This window comes from Thunnus thynnus, chromosome 8 (genome assembly GCF_963924715.1).
Source record: "Thunnus thynnus chromosome 8, fThuThy2.1, whole genome shotgun sequence".
Taxonomy (NCBI): domain Eukaryota; kingdom Metazoa; phylum Chordata; class Actinopteri; order Scombriformes; family Scombridae; genus Thunnus; species Thunnus thynnus.
The window spans coordinates 18740959-18753633 of NC_089524.1; the positions used below are offsets into that span (position 1 = coordinate 18740959).

Genomic DNA, 12675 nt, shown 5'->3' on the forward strand with positions numbered 1-12675 from the left:
TGCGTTGTGGGGGCTCGAACCCGAGACAAGGTTGTGACAATGTTATGTATTCTGAATATAAGGAAATATATTCTGTTTCTGATGACAGAGAAGCTGACATTCGGGGCTTTTCATTCATATCTCCCACTGGACTTTTTTATTCTTTCTATTTTATCTCATTACCATTTAGCTTATTTTCTATTATACATACTAATTCTATTTATATGTGCCTTTATATACATTTCTTTTCCTTTATATGTAGTCTTTTTAATGTCAAGGCTCTGTAAATTACCTTCCTGTTGCCTTGACACCATGGTGACAAATGAGACAATTTCTTCTGTGAGCTCTTTCAAAAGAGAAACAGGTGAAACATGGTGACAGGTGTTTTTGTGTTTTTATGGCAGTAATATGTGACACTACTGGCTCTGCAGTGGGATAAAGAATAAAGCAATGTTTATGTGTTTGAGCTCATTGGGCAGCAGCAGCAGGAGTAGGAGGAGCCACACTGAGCTCTGTGCTCTCTCTCTCTCTCTCTCTCTCTTTCTCTCTCTCTCTCTCTCTCTCTCTCTCTCTCTATGCGCTCTGCTCAGCTCGTTGCTCTGCTGCAGGCTGCGTGGCTTCCAGAGAGCAAACACAGCTCACCAACTTTTTTTTCCTTTTGTTACATTGTTTTGATCGCGTAAACTCAAAACTCGCCACGGAGACAAATGGCTCGTCGGTTTTCCAGCGGTTTAGGTTAGGACAGTTTTGAACTCGGGAGGCGGATTTGGTCTAAATTGTGCCACAACTTCAAACAAAAACCAACGGCTGAACAAGTTGAAGCCGAGATAAAGAATCCGGATCGGCTTTGCTCCTATCAAGGTAAGCGCTGATTAATTAATTACATGTTAATTAATCCTGCTGAAGCATCGATCAACGACGCTTGTTTGACATTTGTGCAACTTCCCGAAATGTGAGAAGTTTGGTTACAGACTGAAACACGGGATCCTTTGATGTTGTGTGTGTGTGTGTGTGTGTGTGTGTGTGTGTGTGTGTGTGTGTGTGTGTGTGTGTGTGTGTGTGTGTGTGTGTGTGTGTGTGTGTGTTGTAGCAGCCTGGATGATGTTTGCAGGCTGCTGCTAACTTGGGAGGAAAGCTGAGCGCATGCTGAAGTGCTGACCGTAGTTTCACATTTACTGCACAAAACGAATTGGATTTCACGCTGAGTCCCTCCACGGAAGTCCCCCCCTAAACCCCAACCCCCCCTTTTCAGTGGGATTGAATAGCCGACTTACATTTATCTGCTATGAAACAATGGAAGCCTTTAAGCGAATATATTTATTTGGTCGTTTTCAAGTTGTGCACAGTATTTATCTTCAAGATGCAATAAAGTTAATCTCATTGTAAATGTAGCATGAATGTTTCTACCCCCAGATTAGCATCCCACACAGCCTGTCAAACCCCACTGCAGATGATCAAAAGAAAGATTTTTTTTTTAATCTGTTGCACAGTGGTTACATAATTTTTATCCTTAAGGAGATGGTCTGAGGTGTCAGATCTTATGTGGGCTTGAAAGCTTTGCCTTTGGCACCATCTTGTATGAGATCCAGCAAGGGAACAGAACAAGCTGGCAAGAATTTATTGGCTCTCGCTGTGGTTGGAGGTGACTCACAACCCTGAAATGTTTATAGGGGTGGAAAGATGTGATATGGGGCAACACACCCAGGTGTTGCTTCTTCGCCTGTCATTAATAACAGTGAGCTTGTATGAATGTAGCTGATTTGTTCTCACATGCTTGAATACTGACTGACATTGATGTATGTTTTATAGTTCGAAATGGCTGTGTCACACAGTGTGCACCCAGTGGCTTTCTGTGGGTGTGCTCCTCATCTGATCTCCTTTCATCTCCCGAAAGTCCGAAGATCATTTCCGTTGTAAAACAGCGGACTGATATGAGTGTTTTATTTGTGAGCAGACCATTCGCCAGCTGTTGGCATACTATGTTGCTAATGTGTTGTTTGAGTGTTCACATCAAAAGAAGGGTGTGTGACGTTCATAAAATGTCTTCCTCAGGTTCAGCCATCATAAAACAAATATGAAGCAGTGGTGGCTCTTCCCACTTGTTCTTAAATATATTCTTTTGTATTACCTTCCCCAGGTCAAAGTCAAGATGTCCGTCAGTAACCACGAAAACCGAAAGTCTCGCTCTAGCTCCGGCTCCATGAATATCCATCTCTTCCACAAGACGTCCCACGCTGACAGCCTGTTGACCCAACTCAACCTGCTGCGCAAACGAAAAGTCTTCACGGATGTTTTGCTGAAAGCCGGGAACCGGGCTTTCCCTTGCCACCGGGCCGTCCTGGCCTCCTGTAGTCGATATTTTGAGGCCATGTTCAGTGGCGGACTCAGGGAGAGCCGTGATGCTGAAGTCAACTTCCACGACTCTCTCCATCCGGAGGTGCTGGAGCTCTTGCTTGACTATGCCTACTCAGCACGAATCATCATTAACGAGGAAAACGCAGAGTCACTCCTCGAGGCCGGTGACATGCTTCAGTTCCACGACATCAGGGACGCAGCGGCAGACTTTCTAGAAAAGAACCTCCACCAGTCCAACTGTCTGGGGATGATGCTGCTGTCAGATGCCCACCAGTGCCAGAGACTGTATGAGCTGTCGTGGCGAATGTGCCTGGCAAACTTTGCTACCCTCTACAAGACAGAGGACTTCCTGAACCTGCCCAGAGATAAAGTCCAGGAGCTGATCCTCAGTGAGGAACTGGAGGTGGAGGATGAGAGCCTGGTGTACGAGGCGGTTATCGATTGGGTCAAGGCAGACATGGAGCAGAGGCACAGCGAGCTGCCTGAGCTGCTGCGCTGTGTCCGTCTGGCGCTGCTCCCCGAGACGTACCTGCTGAAGAACGTTGCTTCAGAGGAGCTGGTCATGTGTCACAAAGTGGGCCGGGAGATCGTTGAAGATGCTGTGCGGTGTAAGATGAGGATCCTCCAGAACGACGGTATCGTAACAGGGTTCTGTGCCCGACCGAGAAAGGTCAGCCAGGCCCTGCTGCTGCTGGGAGGACAGACGTTCATGTGTGACAAAGTCTACGTGATCGACAACAAGACCAAGGAGATCACCCCCAAAACAGACATCCCCAGCCCCAGAAAAGAATGCAGCGCCTGTGCCATTGGCTGCAAGGTACGCATGTGATCTGGATATGAAAATGATTATATGAAAATTAAAAAATATATATTACAGTTGTACTTATAATGTGATTTTTTTTTTCTCCCTGTGTCTCAGGTATATGTTACTGGAGGGCGTGGCTCAGAGAATGGGGCCTCCAAAGATGTCTGGGTCTATGACACGTTACACGATGAGTGGTCCAAAGCTGCACCCATGTTAGTAGCCAGGTTCGGTCATGGGTCCGCGGAGCTCGACCACATGCTGTTTGTTGTGGGAGGACACACTTCTCTTGCAGGATCCTTCCCTGCCTCTCCATCTGTGTCTCTCAAACAGGTGGAGCAGTACGACCCTCAGACAAATAAATGGACCCTAGTGGCTCCGCTCAGAGAAGGCGTGAGCAACGCTGCCGTCGTTGGTGCGAAAAACAAACTCTTTGCCTTTGGAGGGACCAGCGTAAACAGAGACAAATATCCCAAGGTCCAGTGCTTTGACCCTTGCCAGAACCGGTGGTCAGTACCGGCTGCCTGTCCACAGCTGTGGCGCTACACAGCAGCGGCCGTGGTCGGCAATCATGTTGTTGTGATCGGGGGTGACACAGAGTTCTCAGCCAGCTCTGCGTACCGGTTCAACAGCGAGACATACCAGTGGTCAAAGTTTGGTGACGTAACGGCCAAACGGATCAGCTGTCATGCAGTGGCGTCAGGAAACAGACTATATGTGGTCGGAGGTTACTTTGGGGCTCAGAGGTGTAAGACATTAGACTGTTATGATCCATCATCGGACTCTTGGGACAGTGTGACCAGTGTGCCCTACTCACTCATTCCCACCGCATTCGTCAGCACATGGAAGTACCTCCCAGCCTAGAGAGACACTGACTCTTCAAGGCTTCATCGGTGAGTAATTTCAGTTTCTTTAAACTGACGCAAACAAACAAGATGTCAATTATACGTGCTATTCATAGTGTCCCTCCTATTTTCAGATAATACTATATATGGGAGCTCACTTATTGAAAAACAACAGAATATTTTCAATTAATTCAAACCAGGCTGTCAGTTAGTTAACAGACCCAGACGAAGGTCAATCCAAACTGGACGAGGCCAGTTTGAAACCCCCGACTGTTTTCAGCGTTGCTAGTGGTTACAGTTACACATTATCTAGCTGCTGTGACGGCTGGGTGTTGGATAAACATGGTGGAGTCCTGGTTTAGAGCACAAGAGGAATGTCAGCGGTGCTGGTAATTACAGAGCGAGAGCTACAACATAAGACCTCTGTCACTGAGGGGAGCGAGGTGGAGAGGCGGGGATCAGGTCTGTGCTTGTAGCACGGGGAAGGCAAGAGGGAAGGACGCTCCACAGGGTTAACTGTAATGAGTCAGTCAGTACCTTGAAACAGTTGCAAGGTATATAAGGGGATGTGACACATGGTGTTTGACATATGAAGGAGCTTGGAGCCAGAGGAGGGCGAGGAGGTTTTGGTGAGAAAAAAAGAACCTAAAAATATGTTTAATTGGCTTTTTATATCAATAAAAATAATATACTTTTACACTAAGAGCACCTGTTCTTAAATTATGTTTACACAGTGCTTTACAGGATAATAAAAACTTATTTCAGTACCATATGTTCAGATGGAAGAGTAATCTGTCCTGCTTGAAGTAAAAAAAAGTTAGATCAGATCTTATCAAGAATTTTAGGGGGGGGGGTCCATCTCAAGGGTATGAAAACATGATTGACTGAAATGTAACATGCCATAACAGTGAATAAATGCTCGGCCTAATCTGCCTGAAGGAACGACAGGTGGCAGTTTTCACAGCTTCTTGTTAGATAAGAGATGATACATTTTTCCTGAGGTGTTTTCACAGGGTGAGCTCGGCCAGAGGGACGGAGGGGCTAGGAGATTAAAAAGGAACTGGAAATTCACTGATATTTTGAAGATTTGCTGGTTGTTTTTAAGTGAGCCCGATGGTGTTAGAGGAAGTTTTAAGTTTCATGGCACAAAGCCCGTCCTTTGATCATATTTATATATTATCTTATAGCCCTGATGCAATCAATGGAAAATAATTCATTGCTGCGCCAGTCATTGGATTTGCTTTTAAAAGCTCAGACTCTGTTGCATCTTTATTGTTGGTTTATGGTTTTATCTTTATTAGAGCAATGAAATTTCAAAGAAAGAACAGGGCAGGGTTTTATTACACCGACTATATTCACTGAGCTTTCACAATGCACGTCTGTCCTATTATTTTGTCTAATAGGGTCACTGGTCTAATGCAGTCTATTTGACATAAAGCTCCAGTCTGTTCACTTTTCTACTGAGAGTTGAGAAGTTTAGAGTATCAATAACTCACCAAGAAAGCAAAGAAGTGAATTTCCCAAAATGTCAAAGTGTTGCTTTAAACTAGACTGGAACAACCTTTGTTAGCAAATGTTCTCAACAACATGAATACAAATCATGAATGTGAACCAAACACTCATGAAAACATCTGGCTTGCAAATTCATGATCATATTATAAAAACTTGTGGTGTTTGCATTTATTTCAGTGCCCCCTTAACAGTTGACTTTCAAAGGCTTTTTAGTTATCAAGAAATAAACTCCATCAGTGACGCTGATGTAAATATGAATATAGAAGTAAATTAAATACCTTTCTATATTGATCCATACTTAGTTTGGTAGATTGGTCAGCGTCCGTGACTGAGATTTGAATAGATCACTGTCCTCTATATTGCAAAACAACTGCTTTTTCTGTCTGGCAAACAGGAAAGTGTCTCCAAATGAGCTCTTTGTTATGCTGCCAAGAACTCTGAAGCTGAGCGGAAGCAAGTGAGAAGCTGAGGGCTTATGTGTGACTTGTGTCTACAGTAAACAGCTGGATCTGATGGAGCTGGGGACTTAGTGTTACGAGGCTGCTGGTATGGACCACTGTCTCCATGGTAGCCAAGGTTTTTGGGGCTGGGATGGAGACAGACAGGCTGGCTATGAAAGATCAAGGCGCTGCATCCCTATGAACGCTTGCAGTTACCGTAGCTCCCATCCCACTGCCGACTGCCTTTATGTTTAATTACAGCAGAGATGGAAAAAGCTCAGATTTCCACAAGTCTCGCTTGTTAAGCAGGCGTCCTACCCTGACGCTGCTTGTTTCTCTCTCGCCCGCAACAGTGGGACTTGAGAGGAGGGCTGAAGTGGCAAAAATCTAGGGAACAACAAGACGTGCGCACACACCCACACACAGAAAGAGAGAGAGAGAGAGAGAGAAGGAGAAGAAGTGGAGGGCGAGTAAGACCAGAAGAAGCTAAGCTATATTTTGCACCATTTGGCAGCCGAGACTAACGCCTGCCTAAAAATACTTTGCTCCTGAGGCTGTCAACTTTCAGCTGGGGTCAGAGAGGAAAAATAATTGCGAGTGTGTGTGTGTGTGTGTGTGTTTATGTGTGTGCATGCACTCCTTTTACGTGTACAGGGCCGAAAACCACCAGTCAGCTGTTCAAGTATTCACTAGTAGTGTTTTGAGTTTTTACACAGTTGTGAAACCACTCGTTTTCCACGCATACTATTTAGTCTCTCTCACACACACTCACACACAGGCAGTTGCATTGCTGGCATTGCTTGTCCTTTAAACAGCCAGCCATCCTTACTCTAATTTGGGAGGAATGAAGGTGTGGCCTGCATTCCCATTAGTAAAGATTTGTTAATGTTGCCTTGCGGTTGAGGCATTTCAATCCTGTATGGGATTACCAGCCTTTCTGGTCTTTTTGTCACCACCTACTGTAGTTTGTAGCCCTGCTGTGCTATTCCACCAGATGTGACTAACCACAGACTCCAGGGCCAAGCCAGAACCCGCTGTTGATGGAAAAGTATTTGTAAAAGTAAAAGCATTATGGTTCGTATTTGTTATGGTCAGGAGGGGAGAGGCAAATAAACTTTTAACATTCTCAAACGCACTAAAAACATGCGGATTTAATTTCCATATTTTGACTTTTTCCTTTACAGTCTTGACAGTTGCCAGCAAGGCTTCAAATTATATTTCAGTGTGTGTTTTGGAGGTAGTTGGCAGAGTAGCGTCAGGGTGTAATCTGGTCAGTTGTTGGTACCAGGATGTAACCGGAGATCCCTGCACAAAGTTCAGCACAGTCTCTCTCTTTAAACCACTGAACTGTGGCGGCCCCAGAAATGACTATTATATATGCTTGAGCCTTTGTTTTCTCAGCGCCCCCTCCTCCTCCTCCTCCCTTCTCCTTCTCCATCCCTCCCTCCTCGTCACCTCTCTCCACTCACAGACATAAGCAGCATTCTCCTTTTTTTTTAACGGCTTCAACCGAAGCCCTCACGAGGTGGGCACGGCTCTGTGTGATAGGGTACACCTGGAGAGGGCATGGGTCACCGAGGGAGTCCTTGGCGGGCTCTCTGCATCCCCAGACAGCTGCTGTAAAATGAAAAGGTCACGGTGGGATCATGGAGGAGGAGTGCAGAGGCCCCAGTCACTCAATACTAATGTTTTATTAATGCCTCACTGTGAGGGCCACCAGGAACACAAGCTGAATGAAGCTTTTATTGTGGCATCTGTGTACAACAACGACACACACACACATACACCGTTAGAGGTAGCACGTGCACACACACACTTCGTCTCCAGTCCCTCGAGTAATCAATCTGCCACATTACAGCCCTCGGCGCGACTCCTTGAATATGCATAAACTTAATGGAGTTTTTATTGGTCTTTTCTCCATGCTGCGAGTAACAAAAAGGAAAAGGGGGAAAGATGCTTAAAATGGCTGAATAATCACCCAGACTAATTTGATTACACTCTCAAAAAGAGACGAGCTGTCATACAGTTACAGGGGCCTCTTCAGGAAGCCAGCTGGGATGGGACAGAGTGTGTCTGCCTGGTAATTAATCTGAATTACGTAATATTTGCGCCTCTGAAGTAGTACTGAAGTGGCGCGTATTCAGTTACAGAGGCCCTCTTTGTTCCAGTCTTAAAACCGGAGACTAACGTTTCTGCGAGAATTCATCAAGACGTGGCTCATTAGGCTTTGCAGCTGTACCAAGACGCTTGTGTGTCTTTTATTTGTCCCTGAAAATAATACAAGCTCATGTAAATGAAGTGACTGTTATTCACACATGAATCAATACAGTGGAATTCTAGGTGGTCATTAGTAAACATGGCACAGGCCATGTTGGACACAAGGGACAGATTAAGAAAAGGGGAGTTAGCTTTGGTTCTGTGTATCGTGGGTAATTGGGTCTCTGGAAGACGCAGATGCAGTTCCACGCCGCGACCGAGCTGAAAGAAAATGGAGATGAATGGCGCGATGCACGTGTCATTCATTTGATAAATGTGATCTAATGTCATGGTCTGTGTGCCGTCTCAGCTGGACGGTGTGTAATTTTTAAGTCTTACAAAAGCTTAATATTTGAGGAGAAAGATATATGATGGGAGCAGACAAGAGTGAGTCAGGTTAAATCTCAGAGAACCAGATCCAATCACTTCATTCCCAGACCATCTGTTCAGTCTGCTGAAGGACACATGGACTCCCTCCGTCCCTCCCAGCAGCACACTGTGGTTCCTGCAGCGGGCCAGACCGAAGAAGCACACAGGGCATCTGGGTGACAGTTATTAACCCCGCCACCTGTTCACATCCAACTCTTATTCACTCAAAACATTTAATTTGTGAAGGTCAGTTTACTTACTTTGCTACAGCGAGAATGTAAAAACACAAAGTTTCAATGTGAATCAGGATGAGACGTCTATACAAACCGCCGTCGTTACTAATATGGGTGAAAGGTGAACAGTGTGTCCAGTGTATAAGTGATGTTGACATGACGGGTAGTAATGAAGGAACGGTGAGACGGGCCGGAGATCATTTCTGGTGACAACAGGAGCCTTGTTGTGGCTGACAGAGCTGAAGTATGATGATGTTAGACAGGGATGGTGTTGTTTGATGGATGCACTAGTGATGACAGACATATAACCTTTGTAGGTCATAGTGTATCTCTGTGGAATACTTTTTGACAGTCCGACTTTTTGTTCCTCTCTGGACTGCCATTCATGTTGAAGAAGTTCAGTAATGCACAAGAAATTACAGAAGAAGTCTTTTTAATCTGTGCGATACTGACTGTAATAAACTCTGCACCTTCTTCACATCGTTGACCTGAGTTCAGATCATGCAGCTGGCTCGACGGCATAGATGTAGACAGAGAAAGACGACTGAAAGGTAAAGCTGCAACTCTTATGAGTGATATTGCGATGGTTGGAGCTCAGCAGAGAGTATTTAAGATTCAGAGGCATGCTCCTCATTATCTGCACTTCAGAGAGATTAGACCAGCAGCAGCAGCAGCAGCAGAACTGGAGAAGAGCAGGCAGTGACCCATGCTTATGTACACACAGAGCAGCAGTGGAAACTTCCATCAGGCTTGCAGTTGCACGTGATAAGTGCTGCTGCCTCACTCGGGCTTTGATCAGAAAGGGTGAGCAGAGTTTGTCTTGCAGTGAATGTATGCTAACCGGTCGCTTTTAGGGCCGAGTTTCAAACTCGAATACCTTTTCTGAAATGTTAAGTACTGAAATATGACACTGAATGGTCAGATTTAAGTTAGAAGTTAGTTTATTTGTTTTGTTTACCTTCATCAGCCAGTTCCTGCTTTAAATAAAAATGTTGCCAAATTTAGACGATTGAATTTAGGCGAAGTTCTTGTGCATCTGCTTTTGTTAAGACAATTTGGGACTTGGACTCTTTTGTTAAAGGAATGGGATTGGGTTGGGGAGTTCAAGGAGGTAAATGATGGGATTTTGTCATGAAAACTTTTAGTATTAGTACCAAAACTGGAGTAATGCATCGGGCCCTAGTTCAAAAAACTACAGATTATATCCAGCCCTAGTCTGTTTCTGCCGTAAGGCCTTTCAACTGAAAATGTGCAACCTTCTTTGCATTTACAATGTACAAACAAGTCATGCAAAGCTTAGCAAGCTGGTTTAATGCAAGATCCTATATTTAATTCAACCTATATGACAATATTTCACTTCTGCTGCTCAATATGAAGCTTGTTTGTTGCCTCCCTGTTGTGGTTCCTGTAGTGCGGTGCTCTGGCTGTGTCCTACTGTTAAGCCTCGGGCGGTGTATTCACAACAGCAGCAGATGCATATGGATCAGTGAAGGCTTCTGTAGTATCGGCCGGCTTTGTCAGCCATGGAAATTAGAGCTCATTAGGTTATCCAAACAAGCCCCGAGCAGAGGCTGCCTGTAACTGTCAACTCTCTTCCCCTCTGCTCTACACACACACACACACACACACACACACACACACACACACACACACACACCCACACACACCCTTAGTTATCATCAAAAACATGCAAATCAGAGATAAACATCACATTCACATTTCTTTCCAAATATCCACCAAATTAGACACCGAAGTATCTGAGGTTGCAGAGAAAGCCGGAGACGAGAGATTCCAAAGAATTCAGGAGTGTTTGTAGCATGAAAAAAAAAAAAAAAAAAAGGTGCTTAACACATGCAGGAATTTGAAAATTGAACCATAAGAAGGCCTCATTCTGTATGAATTATATCCGGATGAAGCAGATGGTTTAGGAATGTCTGTGTTTTTTATCACCGCCTCTTCTGAATCCAGAGAAGCTTATTTCTACAGAGAGGAGTCCTCTCCACTGCCACCCTCAGATATTTATTACCAAGCGACATAAATGGCTTGAGCAGCTTAATCCCACATGCCAGGAGGACTTTGGTTAAATAACGGGCCGTCCTGGGGCATTATTAACGCTATGTGGGTAAGCCTGATAAAATGGCATGGTGATAAGCTGATGTGTAGCCCGGAGGACAGAAGTCTCTGCATTCCTTTTTCTGTTCCCTGAGAATATCCAGGCCGCCCCTCTGGTCATGTGATCGGCCTTCACAGGGTCCTCATACAGCAGTTCACAGGACTTGAACATTAAGGACTGGAGCATTAATCTATCTCTGTCACCCTGTCTCTTTTCCTAGATCAGCCGTGGTGTCTGGTATGCAGGCATGTGTCTCCCTACACTGGCTGCAGCGAGGAGGAGGAGGAAGAAGAGGAAGGGTCTGTGTGTTCCTGCTGTGGGTCCATCCAGCCTGATTCACAGTATCTTCAGTGGACTGAAGGCTTGATTCCTGGAAACAGCCCAGAGACTGGAAGTCTCCTCGCCTGCCCGCCCCCGGCCTCTTTCCACCTGATCTGTTTACTCATACTTCTTGTGTAACTTTCCCATGTAGCCACTGCGGGGCCTTCACGGTCGTCTCTGTATAACATGCCAAGCACAGCCGGGAGACACAGCGATAGCAGAGATGTGTGCTCTGGGCATTAGGAATGTTTGGTCTGCCTTGGAGTGATCTCTGCACAGAAACTTTCTCTTTTTCCACTTCCTGGGGCGAATAAGCTACTGTGACTGTATGTCAGCCCTGTACTGCTCAACTGACTCACTCCCAACATCAAACATCATCCCGCCACTAGATTAGCAGTTTAACGACACGATGTTTTACAGTTAACTAAAAAGGAAAGTCAGCTGGCCTCCCGACACAGGGCGTGTACTCAGGTGTAATTTATTTGGACTGCTGATAGACTGAATTAGACCTTTGCTCTGCCAGGCGTACGAGGAAGGAGAGAAGACATTTGGGGAAGTGTATGATTTTGTGCACAGAAACAATCTTCCTGTCTGTATTTTTAAACTTTTGGACTTGGGCTTCCCTCAATTTTGGTGAGCTAAATTTGTATCTTCCTCCTCCACTTAAAATACACGCTCGCAAGAGAGAGAATGTGGCCGATTACGGCTGAAGAAGTTACTTTTCTGTTTCAAGATGTTATTTCAAGAGATGATTTTTGCCAGTCGTGTCATTTTTTCTTTCTGTGTTTTGTGTCTCAGGGTTATGTATAGTTTGTTTTCTGTATAGATGGGCATTGCCTGTATTTGTTCAAGGAAGGGTAATCTCTTAGTTTTCTGTTTTTAAATGTTTTTGTGAATATACTATTTTTGAGAACTCTTATTTTAGAAGACATCCGTACGTTGTATGATTGCGCTTCACTGCAGCGGTCATATTTAAAACACAAATATTGCCAAAAGCTGAATAGCTAACCTTAGTGTTATTCTGGACTGAAATAACACAAGTTAAGTGTGCCCAAAGTAGTTAAAAAATAATTTGTAGCTTCATTTCATATTTGAGTACCTTTTTTTTTTTTATATAGAAGTCTCTTGTGTGTAGTTTGTATATTTGCTTTGTAATTAATTTCTAGAAGCCTTTGATTTGCACAATTTGTACAAAGAAATCTCTTAATGGTCTTAATTTTGTATCTTTGTCTTAGCCCAGCTCGGGTAGTGTGAATAATCAAAGCCTTTTTGTAGCAAATAATTGAGTTATTTCTCTTTCAACAGACTTCATTTGCTCTGTGTGCAAGTCTCCGATGTATCAAACATTCTGATATATTAAGCTATTACTGATAGACCATCTGTTAGTTCACGTCTTGTCCATGTTTCCACAGTTCATCGTGTCAATAAATGGCATCTTGTTGAAAACGTA

At 44.4% G+C, this 12675-nt stretch overlaps 1 protein-coding gene across 1 annotated transcript; it reads left to right on the forward strand.

Annotated features, from left to right (window-relative positions):
• The first annotated feature begins 533 nt into the window (after positions 1–533).
• On the forward strand, positions 534–12675 carry enc3 (ectodermal-neural cortex 3). The gene is made up of 4 exons (XM_067596924.1): positions 534–840; positions 2117–3151; positions 3254–4029; positions 11125–12675. The coding sequence occupies exons 2-3, from the start codon at positions 2129–2131 to the stop codon at positions 3998–4000; spliced, it is 1770 nt and encodes a 589-aa protein (XP_067453025.1). The 5' UTR covers positions 534–840; positions 2117–2128; the 3' UTR covers positions 4001–4029; positions 11125–12675.